Source organism: Neopsephotus bourkii, unplaced genomic scaffold (genome assembly GCF_033783945.1).
Source record: "Neopsephotus bourkii isolate Nb327-2 ecotype Australia unplaced genomic scaffold, CSIRO-AGI_Nbou_v1 NB_318, whole genome shotgun sequence".
NCBI lineage: Eukaryota > Metazoa > Chordata > Aves > Psittaciformes > Psittacidae > Neopsephotus > Neopsephotus bourkii.
In genome coordinates, this window is record NW_026900826.1 from 5,588,881 (window position 1) to 5,603,568 (window position 14,688).

Here is a 14,688-nt window from a genome sequence, read left to right on the forward strand (position 1 = left end):
TCAAAATCCTATCAAGACAACGTCAGAGAACCTCAGGATACATTTCCAGATAGAATATAGAAATAAATATGCTATGATTTTAGATGGTTTCTGAAAGCACCTCCAGACATAAGTTGTGATGTACAAAAGAAATTAAATGTGCTGACTTAGAAGACAAAATACAGTATTTCTAATACTAAGGCATACTAAGGCACTTTCATGCAAGAAAAATTCAAGAACTAAAATTTAACTAACATGAGTTCTGTCCAACACAGATAATTTAACTTCTTTCTCAGTGAATAAAATACTATACACACTGCTCTGTATGTTGTTAATAATAACTTACTAGTACTAAACATCCTCTCTTCCTACCCACAACATCTTCCTTGGTGCATCTTGGGATTATGTTTTCCTTTCTCACACCCAAATCACAGCAGTGAGTCAGTTTTGTTATGGATTACTACAGTCAAGTGTTTTTCCCCTTATGTCACTCCCAATTTATAAGCCCCATTTTTAAAGAAATTGCTATCAACTGCGTGACTTTGCACTTCATAGTACAAGATCTCTACCTGGTTCTGTTGTCATATTTTCAAGGCGATCTAGCTCGTAGTGTTTAACATTTTGCTCTCTGCAGTATTAGCAAATGTCTCCCAAATTTTGACAGGCTTTTATCTTTCCTGCTTCTTTAATGAAAACAAGAAAACAAGATTAGAAAAAAAAACAGTTGCCGAGGAACTCCATCAGTAAACTCTCTCCATTCAAAGTTTCTTTTCCAACACAATCAACCGTAACCTCTCATTTGTCCAGTCCATCAAAACTTGACTTTTTTTTCTACCAATGTCCTTTTTTTTCTAGTTTAGGAATAATTAATTACATAATTTTCAGATAACTAAAAGAGTCTGAAGTCTTACCAGAATGAAACACCAGGCCTGCATGTCACAATGCGTTTTTATAAGCTTCTGCTTTATTTTACTTCTTTTTCCTTTACTCAAGCAATTTCTCTACATTTATGTTTTTCCTTCTAAGCTCATAATGTTGATGAGAACACAGCTCACTTTGCCCCCACTTTCTTAAATACAGACAGCATCCCATGTAGTTAACAGACATTTCCAAAAATGCTATCCTATATGTACCAAGCTATTTCATCTAAAAACAAAACCACCAAAAACACTGCAACTGGAACAAGACCATTTCATCTTGCCTTTTTAGAGAAAAAGCATCATGTATTATGCGTTATGTCATTTTAAGCAGTAACCTAAGTTTCCAAGCAGAATTATAACCCTGAATAAAATGGTTATTTTAGTGTAATGAAGCATGCTCAACAATTACTAGCAAATGCACATTAGTAAGATATGCCCTGCAGAGTTAATAGCCTATGAATGAGCTTGCCTGCGCAAGCACTAACATTGTAAAGTCACACCACCTGTGCTGGGTTCTTAAAATACTTATGCATTTTATAAGGGCACATAGTAATGAGATCAAGATTTCCTGTGTAATTGTTATTGCTCAAATAGATGGACTTGGAGGCACATTTAGACCATCTCAAATTTTGAAAGAAACCACTATTTAGACCCAAAATGTACAGTTTAAACCCACCTGGAGTAGGCAGCAATTACACACAGCTAAAGTTTCAGTCTTACTAATTTACTCTGTCTTATAAACTGTGTTTCACTAGTAACTTCTTCCATCCTTACAAATCTCATTTCAGAGGCACTGGAATCGCAGAGTCAGCACACTAGGACAAAGAAAGATCACCAAAACTTTGCAACCAAATTTCGACTCTATGCAGATGCAACTAAAGAAGACTGTCGGATTTTTTATAACCAGTTGGAGACTCTTGATAAATGCAGTTTCAATGCCTCTCTTCCTCTGGTGATAATAGTCCATGGCTGGTCGGTATGCACTCACATTTTACGTTTAATTCAAACTACATGTGATTTGATATACTTTCCTTCTCTTCATGCTTCTGCCAAAAGTAACTTCAGAAGAATGGTGGATTCCCCTGGTAGCAAACATGGCTAGAAATAATATAAAGAGGATATTCGCCACCACAATTCTGAAGGAAATCTACAGACAATTTTTCTTATGGGAGTCCCATGCCAAGAATTAGGGTCAGCCCCAATTTAAAGCAGAGCTCAAACAAGCTGAATTAACGTGCTATGCTTCTAGAGGACTAAATACCAGATTCATTTCTCTGGTATGTTCACTGCCATACATTTACACACTTAATGGAAAGTGCACATAATCTCCCCACATTTTTCTCACAGATACACCTTTAAAGAGAGTTTCTCACTAAGCCACTTCAGCTGAAAATGAAACCTTCATTGTCAATGAATTATCACTGAACTGCTTCCAGTTAAACTGTAAAAAAGGAAAAAATCCCCCATGAAAACCTTTCTCAAAAGCCTAGCATTAGCACTGCTGTACTAATGGGACCTTTGATCAGCTGCTTCTCAGCTGCTGAAACAAAAGGCAGGATAAGAAATAACATCATTTAAACAGATCCTTGATTCACATAGAACCCATGCCATCACAACAAGGGAGCAAAATGGGATCTTTTTCTGAACATCTGCAAATACACAAAGAAACTCTGGAAAACACCCTTGATGCATAGAACTTCCCTGACAAAAAAAACCAGCAGAGCTGACTTTGGATGAAATATTGCCCTAGATTATTTTAGCCAAATCTCTCAAAACAGAATTTGTTCAAAATCTAGACCATCCTCAAAGACAAAAAACATGTACATGAGTGCATCTGCTGCCATTCACATTAACCTAGTTTGCAGACATGTCAGGCTCCTAGAGGAACACATATGGAGACCTAGAAGTGCAACTCCCAAATTCTGTTAAAACACCAGAAGAGATAAGGATGTTCTATCAGTTGAGGAAATTGATGCAAGAGCAATCATCAGGGACTGCAGGTGGTAGGAAAAAGGGTAATGGGTTTAAACTTAAACAGGGGAAGTTCAGGTTAGAGGTAAAGGAGAAGTTCTTCACTGTGAGGGTGGTGAGCCACTGGAACAAGCTGTCCAAAGAAGTGGTAAATGCTCCATTCCTGGTAGTCTTCAAGGCCAGGCTAGACAGAGCTTTGGGCAACATGGTCTAGTGTGAAGAGTCCCTGCCCATGGCAGGGGATTGGAACTGCATGATCTTAAGGTCCTTTCCAACCCTAACTATTCTATGATTCTATGAATTCTGAATAATTCTGGTCCACCAAACCTCAGAATGGAACAGCTGTAGAAGTAAATGCCTGCTGGTCTGCATTCCTCCAGGTTCCCTCCTTCTCCAACCCTGTTAATTTAAATATACGGGGGACATCTGTTCTTGAATGAAATCAGAAATTTTCTGGGCATTTCTGTCTTTCTTTTTAATCAGTAAATCAGCAATACCAATGATCTCAGGATGAGTGTAAATATTCTGGGACATCATTTCACCGATAACAGTTCATATTACAAGACAAGTTATTATACACTTATATTCTATTTTTTTTGTCCACCAAAATCTAAAGACTCTCAGCACTGAAGCATGCTGTAGCCCCCAAAATCTAGTTATCAGCATACACCCTCCTTCTTTATATTATGGTTTTTGTTTCCTTGAGCTTTCAACAAGAACTATTTGGCAGAGACTGCTTTACAGTAAGAATAGGTGTTTTTTGTTTGGTTCTTTTTTTAATAAAACAGGTGGATGGAATATTAGAAAGCTGGATTTGGAAAATGGCAGCAGCTCTGAAGTCTCAGCAAAAACAAATTAATGTGATCGTTGCAGACTGGCTTGTGTCTGCTCACCAGCACTACCCCATTGCTGTACAGAATACACGCTACATAGGACAGGAGATAGCCGACTTCCTGGAATGGCTGGAGGTAAGAGCCACCCATGTTTCTCTGGAAAAGACCTATTTATCTGTTCTTATGCTTCTGCCACCTTTCTGAAATACTATGCTGATTAACGATGTTCTTTTCAATACCTTATATTTCTTTAATATATTGAAAGTTTTCCTTCCATAAACTTCATAAAACTTCCATTATGCAAGAGAAAAAAAAGCAAGTGCTCTTGCTTATTAAAATGTTTTTTATATATCTTTAGAGGTGAGAGAGCTTCATGCTATTTTAGCTTTTCAGTTAGTATGTGTCCAGACAGCTGAGAGTCCCACACTTTGAAAGCATACACACATAATCATTTGGAAGTGGTTATTCAGTAAAATGGGGCATGTTATCTGTGCTTTTATCTTTTGCTTTTAACGCAGAATTCAAGAATGCCACTGTGTCTGATTTTTGCCTCAGCTCCTCAAAGATTATTCTAAAATAATTGCTTAGAGATCCAAAATGTAAAGAGAGACCTTTCAAGCAGACAGACATGCCACACAAACAAGACGACAGGAAAGGAGCAGCGAGTATAGGGCCATGTTAACATAGTGACTACTTATCAAAACTACTACATAGGGAGCATCTGCCATGGCTAGATTGAAAAGGCTGCAGACAAGTCTGCAAGGGATCGCTGGTCTCCAACACTATTCAAGAAAACGCAGAAAGCAAACACTAGAATGAGAATCACTCATACAAACCAGGCAAATCTTATTTCCTTTATCTCCAGTAATAATTTGTTACCTAATTTGAAATTAAATTATACTTCTGGACCTCATAATGATGTTTTTAATACATTAATTTGAATATGGTGAGGCCTAAGGTGAAAGGGAAGTACACTGCAAAGCCAAAAGATTTGTAGCAAATACTGTTGAATGGCTAAGCTGCTTTCAAAAGGAATGGCAGGACTAGAAGAAGCTGTCAGGTACCATGCCCACTTAAGGACAACAGGCACAGAAGAGAAGGCAGAAGAGCCAGAGTCACTATTTTTGTGTTGTGACATTAAAACAAACCTTAGTTCTTGGTCAAATGTAGTTTGAGCCTAAAGCCGTATTTTGAAGCTGTTTAATTATTGAATGAATGAAATGGTGGACTTTGTTCAGTTCCCAGGAGGACACACCACGTTGTCAACAATTAAAGGCAGTCTGTGATTTCTCCAGTGTCAGCAAACAAACTGAGGTCTGAATAAACAATTCCTTGCTCCAGCACTGTAGGTAGCTTCTCTTGTACCACATATACCACAAATTTTCACATCATTCAACTGAGTGCGTTCAAGCTGTACACCTTCCTTTTGTTGAAAAGCACCCCTCATGTGTTTAACAGTGAAAAGCCCCTTCATTCTAACTGAACTGTTCTAACTAGATAGTTATGCTTCTGTCTGCTTACAGGCTGGCAAGAATTTGGAATATCCTCAGTGCCTGTAACAAAAACTGTGCAACATTTTAATAAAGAATAAAATCAAACTAAATCTCAGTGCTCTTACTCCAAGAGTTAGTAGGGGAACTCTTTACAAGTCAGAAAAACTTTTGAGCCTTGCAGCTCACATGAAATGCTTAAGATCTAGGTAGTATTAATTAGGTAAGAAGACAAGCTCGAGTACGATTCTGCTTCAGTAGGTTGGTTTCATATCTGATATCTAGTTTTGTACAAACCAATTCAAGAAACGCCATTTCTGTATCACAGCATGTCTGATCAATGTTTTCTTACGTTGGCTTGCGCTAATGTCTCAGGCAAAAAAAGCAAGGCATTTTCTATGAAGGATTGTTTTACACTGAAGTTAAAGGACAGATACCCATTTTATACTCATCGGAAAGCTAAATGCTGCAGACAAAAGGCAATGCACTTCTGCACCACTTGCAACAAACAGCACCAAAAATCCTGCTATCTGCGTTGATGGTTTTCCAGAAAACAGCAAGTGAGTAGCAGTGCTCAAATGTGTGGTGTTTTCCTGCTGCATGAAAAGGAGGCAAGGAATAACATTCGAACAGGGGAAATAATCAATGCATGATCCACATGCCACATTTGACTTCCATCATGAGCATACACATTTCCTGTGTTGTAATTCATGGTATTCCTAGCTTGTAGTAAAGTATTTCACTGTCTACATTTCACATTTTCTGCATCTAAATCAAGCTGCCACTGTTTTCCAGGAATCCATTCAGTTTTCCAGAAGTAATGCTCATCTAATTGGGTACAGCCTAGGAGCTCATGTTTCAGGATTTGCTGGAAGTTTTATCAGTGGTACGAACAAGATTGGAAGAATTACAGGTAAGAGACATAATTTGAAGAAATGTAACAGTCAGTGGATTTAAGTTACACAGATATCTGACATATCAATATCATATCAAAGTTTAGTTGTTGAATAGCAGTATTTGACACAGTTTAGAAGATTCAACCCACTGCTTTAGAAATTAAGAATTAGGAAATTTAATTAAACACTTTTCAAAATGAAGTATCACCATATGTTGTATCCCTAATAGATGCTTAAATTAAACAAAGTTAGCACTTGATTGTTTTCACACAGGCAAATACACATGACTAGTTTGAAGTTCCAATTCTGATCTTGGATTCATTGCCACATATCACAGCTCCTTATACAACAGCTCTTGTGACAGTGCCTGCATGCCAAGAAGCTGATTTTCCACTATGTGGTATATTACACCTGTGTGCACACTGAAGGACTTCAGTTCATCAGTGCTGCTTGTTCAAAGCATATTAGTATATCAAACCTCAATAATAAGTAGAAAACATTTAACTACATTAGAACATATTTTGTGTAACATCTATATGCATTCTTCAGTACAAATTACTCAGACTTTTAACAATAAGTTTGAATATTTTATAGTGTAAAAGCTATTAAAAATAAAAGTAATTGCATGCCTCGAGGGTGACATGCCTGCTTGTAGCCTGTGTTAATAGTCTTGTCCAGTTACGTCTATGCAACTACGTTAGTCCATAATACCAACTTTAGAAGCTTTGTTCTCAAAACTGAAAGCAGCTTTAAGCCATGCAGGCAGCCTTTCTCCATAAATCAGTTCCTAACAAAAAAGAGCACCATGCAAAAATATCTTGTACACTGGAAGTCAGTATGACTCCCTCAGTGGTATATTATTTTTCTAAATACTGCAATAATTTGCCTTGAAGGCTTTTAAGCTGAACAATTATTAGAAAAAATGCCTAGCAGACATACAGTCTCTCAAGCAGTAAGTGAAGCTTTATAAAGTTTCAGGTCCTAAATGTGGGCTAAAAGTCATCCTTGTGGGACTGGTATCTTCAAAAGGGCCTCTGAAATGCATGACCTCTAGAGTATGAAAACAAAATTAAGTAAACATCCCTCAGGTAATACGGCAGGAGCAGCATGGTTCACCTATAACAAACAAATCGATCTCTGGGCCTGTGTCCTTGTGCATGCAGCAGTTACTGCTTATTACAGTGCCCGTGTTTACCTTTTGGTGTGATCTTGTACCCTCTGCAGGACAAGTGCTCCTGGCATTGTTTCTATGGTGAAAGACCTTGTAAAGTACCAGTGCTGTCTTTTTTTAAATACTTATCACAGGCTTTTCTCATAACAGTAAAAGAACAGCCTACCTGCACTACATCACAACTGGATTATTTGCATTTATTGCAGGCCTTGACCCTGCTGGTCCCTTGTTTGAAGGCATGTCACCAACCGACCGGTTATCTCCAGATGATGCAAACTTCGTAGATGCGATTCATACATTCACTAAACAGCATATGGGTCTCAGTGTTGGCATCAAGCAGCCTGTGGCTCATTTTGACTTTTACCCCAATGGAGGCACCTTTCAACCTGGCTGTCACATTATGCATGTGTATAATCACATTGCAGAATACGGAATCACTGGTAAGAATCAATGGCACAAAACGGGAAGAAGCATTGCAGCTGCACTGACGGTATCTTTGGGAAACTTTACAGATCTCTATGGTCTTAAACAGTATCTAGTGGGAGCATTACCTTCCATTATATGCAAGAAATTTCTTTTCTAAAATTTGGTTATCTGCTTTTTACACGTATTGAGTTCAAACTGTTCTTACTGACTCCAGTAACGAATTTGGCTGCCTAGTGCTTCAGAAAATGAGGCCACAAGCATCCTGCTGTCAAGCACTTCTGAATAATTTCAAAGGTATTTGTTTTAGCAGTAGAGGAAATGAGAAAAATTATTCTAATTAAGCCAGATTAATCTAGTGTGCAATTAATTATTTCAAATCAAATAAAACACAGGGCTGTACTACTCACCTCCTTAGTTCACGTTTTCACAACTCCATGTCCTTCAGGTGCACAGATGAGGCTTTCTCTAGGACTTGACTGCCAGTGTTTGAGGCTGGGTTTTATATACTGAAGCTTATTTCCAATGTACCTAAACATAAACATATAGAGAAACTGATACAACATACTGAAAAAGGTACTGATGCAACTATCAACACAGTCTAAGAGTAGACTTGATAGCACCTATTCATAACAAATGTGAAACCAAGCACCAGTTAAAAAGTTTATCAGTGAAAACATGTCAAAACAGCCCATCATGATATATCTTAATTGCACAGAAGGAAACTTTCGTAATTTGTTGACACAGAAGAAAAAGTTACCTCTCATAAAATCAGATCTATGTATTTAATATTTTAATGTTTTTAACACTTTTTTTGGTCATTTCCCCTCAGTAGTTGCTGAAAACAAAATTCAGTTCAACATGAGTTTGTCACTCTGATAGGGACAAAAGATGACAGTGGGTAAGCATCCAACAGACAACACTGTTCAACCATTCAGAATGAGACTGCTGCCTCTAATGGGGCATGATCTGAAAGACTGCATACAGCCTTAAATTGTATTTCATATTGACTATAACAGCCAGGACAATGAAATCAAGGTTCATATTTACAGTCTTAAACAGGCTAGAGAAGTTTAAGCAAATTACTCAATTTTGTTACCAGGTGGCTTCAGCCAAACTATTTTTGAATGATCCTAAAAGTAAAGTTGCTACAATCTACCATTTCTGAGGCAAAATCTTGATGTAAAGGGCTGGGGGATGGGGAGAAGGAAAAAATAATTATGTGAAGGGTAGTAAAAGGGCATGGGGGGAACAATAACGTATTGCTTACAGCTGGTTACTGTACTCCTCTGCAGTTGAAATGTGGGAACAAGGAAGAGGAAAGAGGCACAAGGGTATGAAAAATTTTGTTGTTTGCATTTTTGCAGGCATTGCTCAAACTGTGAAATGTGCTCATGAGAGGTCAGTTCATTTGTTCATCGACTCTCTGCTTCACAATGACAAGCAGAGCACAGCGTACTGGTGCAATGACATCAACACTTTCAACAAGGGAATGTGTCTCAGCTGTAGAAAGAACCGGTGCAACACACTGGGCTACAACATCAGGGAGGAACGGCTCCCGAAAAGCAGACGTCTCTTTCTGAAAACAAGAGCTCGTATGCCTTTCAAAGGTTTGTGGGAATATTTGTTTCAGTGTCCAGATCACAGAGTGCGAAAATGAGCCTAAGCTTTGGGATCCTGTTTACTCATTTATTAAAGCTTATAAAAGTCCATGGGAATAATAAATTTGCTGAGATAACTAAGGATCCCCATAGGCCATGTTGATGCCTCTTCATCAAGATCCTGACAATGTTTCTGTGGGGAAAAGCATGCTGCATACTTGCCACAGGCTGGCTAACTGTGGATCTGAGGCTTTGGGGATGCTTTGGGTCCTGATCTACAGGATCTTCCTGCAACTGGCCTGTGTGAATTTGTGATCAGATACGCAGGTATACAGCCAAGCCAAAAAAAGCAGCAGGATTGCTTTGGGAGGCCTCTAAACCAGCCTGTTCCAAGTATGCCCAAATTTTACCTGCAATTAGTCTACAAGGTGACATACTACTTTTCAAACAATGGACAGAAAACATAACATGGACTTTTACAGGGCAGAAGAGCAGCACTAAAACTGTGACCTTAAGTCCATTAAATTACCTTATGAAGAGCACAAAATGACAACTTTCAAAGTTCAGAGAGACCATCAGTGTGGCTTCCTGCACATATTACCAGAAGGAAAGCACTGTGACAGGGAAACGAGGCCTGTCTGCCAGCCTCCATTACAAAATGGTGCAGGCCTGGCTATAGGCTGATTGTGCCTCAGCTGTCAGAGACTGAAGACAACTGCTGCTGACGAGCAAACATTCACCTCCTAGTGGAAAGTTTTGCGTGCCATTTCAAGCAAGAACAAGCAGGACTGCACGGGATGAACGGCAGGGACTTCTTCCAAGGGGCTTTCAGTGCAGGCACTTCTGGTGCATGGTGTTCCCCCTCACTACCTCCTTCCCCGGCTCCCGAGGCGGCACACGCAGGGCAGAGCCCAGGCGGGGGCCCCGCTCAGGGCCGCGGGCCTCCACAGACGGAGGAGGCTTGAGAGCAGTTCCCACCTCCTCACTGCGCTCCCGGGCACACACTGCACCACAGCCCTACTCTCACCTCAGCACTGCAGCACCAGAGCCCTGCCTGCCCGCGGGCTCCCTCAGCAGCCATGGAGGCCCCGCACCACTGCACTCACCGGCCTGTTGTGCCTGGCACAGCCAGAAAGCGGGTGCTTCTCTCCTCTTGGAGCGGGTCAGCCCTCTTGTCCCTTACCCAAGATGCTGGGGTTGGGGAAGCATTTTGAATGTCAGTAGTGCGCCCCGGCATGGACACTGAGGAGCTTTCCGGTCCTGGGGAAAAAAGCTTAAAAGTGTTGCTTGCATTACACATCTTGTTTCCTCGCAGTGCCTGGTACTCAGCTGCAATAGCACAGATTAAAAAACCCACACGAATTCAGGTACTTTTAAAATAATTTTGAAGTCTTCCACTAACGCAGCTGTGAAGTACTCAAGTGATGACTCCAGAGGGATCTCCTCAGCCCTCAAGGATACTCAAGGCAGCTGAATCTGCTGGATCTCATCTTATACTTTAAAAAACGCTTCAGGAAGCGACTTTAAGTACATTTTTAAAATGCCATCGGCTGTGCCTAGCTCCCAGTGTGACTTTGCTGCAGTACAGTCAGGTCACCGCCAGAATGAGGAAGGTGAATTGCTCTGAGGGCACCACGCCTGGGCACAGAAACACGATCCCTATGTTGTGTTCTTCGGTGCAGAGATAGTTTCAGCTTGTGGTAAAATAGCTGTGTCTTGCTGGCTTTGATTTCAATTTAAACATGTTGCATTTTGATGCCTGGAACTGCTTTGCTTCAAAAAACCATCCTTGCTGCATACACAGATACTGGTGCTCCAGACAATAGCCTCCTTTCACAAAGGTTCCCAAACAAGGCGGCAACTGTGGGAGGGTGCAGACAAAGTCATCTTTGTAATGCTCTTAAAAAAAAAAATAAGTTTGAAGATCATGTGAAAAGCCCAAACAGAAGAAACTTCAGAAAAATCAGCATTATCCTTCACAGTCCTCCGCGCCCTCACAAAATCTGCTGTTTCATTTTTCAGGTTAATGGCATTATATTCTGGAGTGCACTTTAATCCAGTTCAAACAAAAAACATTTGTTACAAAGAAGTTAACATTTATAATAAAGCTCTGATGGGACCCTGAGTCAGAGTTTTTATGCGAACATGCTCTCCTTTTTCCCCGAGAGTGAGTGTCACAACCACAGCAAAAGCCTGGGCTTTATCAGAACATACACTAGAATAATCCATTTTTACATTGAGGGAAACCTCAGGAAAGACAGTTTAGTAATAAAAGTGACCTATAAACAAGCCTCTGCCTGCTTTGTCTTCATCAGGTTTGCAGCAAAGAAGCAGCCATTTTGTTTGCTGGCACCTTTTCTAAGGAAAATACATTTTTCACTGACATTAACTAGGAAACACCACAAAAAGTTACAGCTTTTCCAGCAAATGCCTTCCATTGTGAACAGAGAGCTACACACACACACAAAACAAATGAATCTGTGCACGTACGTAAAAAGATTCCTCTTAGCAGTATGGTGGATCCACTCTCAGATGTAGGGAAGCTGGAAGTGGGTGAGGAGAGGAAATGAGCAAGAGCATCTTTCTACTCAAAAATCAGTATTTTACAAGGACAGTTTCCCGTGCGTAATTTGACCAGATTGCAAGGGTAAATGCAAACAACTTTCTTTCAAATACTCTGTGATCTTTGTTAATAGAAGTTACTTAAGGTTTTCTTCCTTAACACCTAAATTCCTAGCTGATAATATCTCCGTGCACATGGCCTCTAACTCTTAGGATTTGGTTGTTGGGGTTTGTTTGGTTTTTTCATGATTTGCTGATGTCAAGCTGCTCACAACCAGACCACTGAAGATATAATTCTTCATTCTGACAATACTCAGTTCAAACACTTCCCTAAACACTGTTCTTCTAGAAACCCACCAAATCGCAAAGTATTAATGATATCTTTCTTACAGTAATGTGCTTGAACAAAGTCACATTGTTAACATATGCATGTTAAGCACAATGTATTATTATGCAGTCAAAGAAAGTTTGCGAGTCATCTGTTTCACAAGACAATTTTCCAGCTGATCAGTGAAGAGGCCTGACTACATTGCATAAATTCTTCAATCTGTGTCATACATCTCTAGCTATGTCCAGTCATAAGAATTTGTCTGGTGATTACATTAAGAGAGCTTGCCAGAAATTCTAACAATTAAACTTAAGAAAAGCTGAAATATTTCCCATGGAAGAATGTTTTATCTACAAAGGCAACTCAACCAGGTTACCTTTTTCCTTTTTTTCTCCATCCTTTTAAATAGAGCAACAGATCTCCAAACTCTAAGGGATACACAGCACAGCAACAATCACAACAACAACAAAAAAGGATTTAATTGCAACACATCTGTCTAAAAAATAAAATACCGTATCAATCCAATTTTATTTTGCCTGAGAAATCTATTGCTTCTTTGACTATTAATTTTATCGCTTTGCAAATTCTTCTTTTCTACAGTCTATCATTACCAGTTCAAGATCCACTTCATCAATGAAATCCCAGGCAAGCATTTAGAGCCAACTTTTGCCATGTCTCTGACAGGCACTAAGGAGGATGCTAAAAACTTGCCCATCACACTGTGAGTATTGATATTACACATCACTATGCAAGTGAGAAAGAAGGTGCCAATTTATTACACTCTCACGTATGTAAATTGCTATGTGTGAAATGGTTTAGTACAGGTAAGTGAAGATGAACTGGAAATTGTCTTCTCTTCACCCATGTTCCCTAAAAATCACAAACTTTTATAATGTTCATACTGGTTTTGCGTGAAAGATCTCTATAAACCGAACTTAGTAATCTTGGAAGTTTCCCTGAATGCTAAGTATCCTGTCCACTTATATCTGGTCCATCCCATGGGTAACAGAGGGAGATCTAATAAATTAAAACACAAATAAATAAGCAGCTATAATTAAGATAAATAATTTTGGATATTTCTTATGATAGACACCATATGCATTAACAAAAGCGAAGGCAACAGAGTGGGTCAGAATTTGCTCTAGCAAACAAAAGATACAACATAGATGTTATTATGGGACACCTTTTCTTTTGTTGTCAGAAACCCTAACTGCTTCACCAGCTGTTTAGGATTCTCCCACTTCTTTTTCAGCATGTTGCCATATTTCGCCATTTTATGCACGTGGAGTAGAGTATCCTAGAGACAGTAAGGGTCCCTTTTGGAGAAGGAGGAGGAAACATAGTTCCTTCTTTGGTTTCAAAAAGAGAGCAAACTAATTGTTTGGGGTTTTTTTCACTTTAACCATAATAATTAAGATGGCATTATTCTGGTTTTGTCTTCTGCAGAGCTGAAAGTATAAATGGGAATAAAACCTACTCTATTCTCATCACCCTGGACACTGATATTGGTGAGGTAATAATGATCAAGTTAAAATGGGAAGGAACTGCAGTTTGGGAAAATCTCTGGGACACAGTTCAAACCATAATGACATGGACAAAAGGCACCCGTCAACCAGGCCTTATAGTGAAGACAATAAGAGTAAAAGCAGGGGAAACACAGCAAAAGTAAGTGTACTGAAAGTACAATTTTTTTCTGTAATAACACCCTAGATATTTGGCACACAGGTTATTTTCATTCAAATGCAAGCATCTGAGTCCCAGCACTCTCACCAATGGTGAATTTATCCATGTACAATGACTGACATTACCCCCTCCTATCAGAATGCATGATTTTCAAGTGATTTAAATAGTTACTTTGGTTTTAGGTCAGAAATTAATAGTAGGAAATGTTCAGGCTCACCATCTGAGTTTAAGGCACAGTAGCCTTGGGTGGTAGTTTTGCTGATACATGGGTATATAAGATAGAGGAGTCAGCATACATATCCAAGGAAGAATTTTAACAAGTTCTGCAATGAAGCTTTTCCACACAATTAATTACAATAGCTGATAACAATTTGTGACTTACTTTCAGAACATGATTATCTCACTCCATAAGGAACATATGAAATTTCAAAGAAACAAGATGCTTTGTAAGATAAATATTGGCTCCAACATTAATGTGATGAAAAATTCAAATTCCTACTTACAAAAAATATGCTAAATATTAATTACTTGACTTTCAGTATGTAATTAATAGAGAAACTCAGCATCTCCATTCTTGAAAGTATTCACTGAAAGATCAAATCTGGAACTACACAGTTATCTCATTATTCATTGAAGTTAAGGGTTCAAAATTCCCTTATTTTTATCTCATCCATACAAGAGCCAGTCCAGTGTTTGATAGCTGATAAGGAATTACTGCAGGGTGGAGGCTGTGTAACAGGTTCCTGAGATGATACATTGTGGAAGCAAAGCTTCAGCTACAGACAGTTTGAAATTCCTGTGGCAGGTGAGCAGAACGTGAGCAGTCCTTGA

The 14,688-nt window shown here is 39.1% G+C and overlaps 1 protein-coding gene and 1 long non-coding RNA gene across 3 annotated transcripts in view; one reads left to right on the forward strand and one right to left on the reverse strand.

Annotated features, from left to right (window-relative positions):
- The window catches only part of LOC133209121 (uncharacterized), a 107,472-nt gene extending 98,434 nt beyond the window's left edge, over positions 1–9,038 (reverse strand). The window contains exons 1-2 of the long non-coding RNA XR_009724601.1: positions 8,954–9,038; positions 8,094–8,214 (exon numbers count right to left, since the gene is read on the reverse strand). This is a non-coding gene — a long non-coding RNA (uncharacterized LOC133209121). The remainder of the gene's footprint in view (positions 1–8,093; positions 8,215–8,953) is intronic.
- Positions 1–14,688, forward strand: part of LIPC (lipase C, hepatic type) — a 241,920-nt gene that overhangs the window by 37,135 nt on the left and 190,097 nt on the right. For both annotated transcript variants that reach the window (XR_009724598.1, XM_061347526.1), the window contains exons 2-8: positions 1,688–1,875; positions 3,659–3,838; positions 5,989–6,106; positions 7,467–7,700; positions 9,051–9,293; positions 12,775–12,895; positions 13,621–13,839. Coding sequence is in view for 1 of the 2 variants with exons in the window: in XM_061347526.1 (XP_061203510.1) it covers positions 1,688–1,875; positions 3,659–3,838; positions 5,989–6,106; positions 7,467–7,700; positions 9,051–9,293; positions 12,775–12,895; positions 13,621–13,839 (1,303 nt within the window). In the remaining variant the exon portion in view is untranslated. The remainder of the gene's footprint in view (positions 1–1,687; positions 1,876–3,658; positions 3,839–5,988; positions 6,107–7,466; positions 7,701–9,050; positions 9,294–12,774; positions 12,896–13,620; positions 13,840–14,688) is intronic.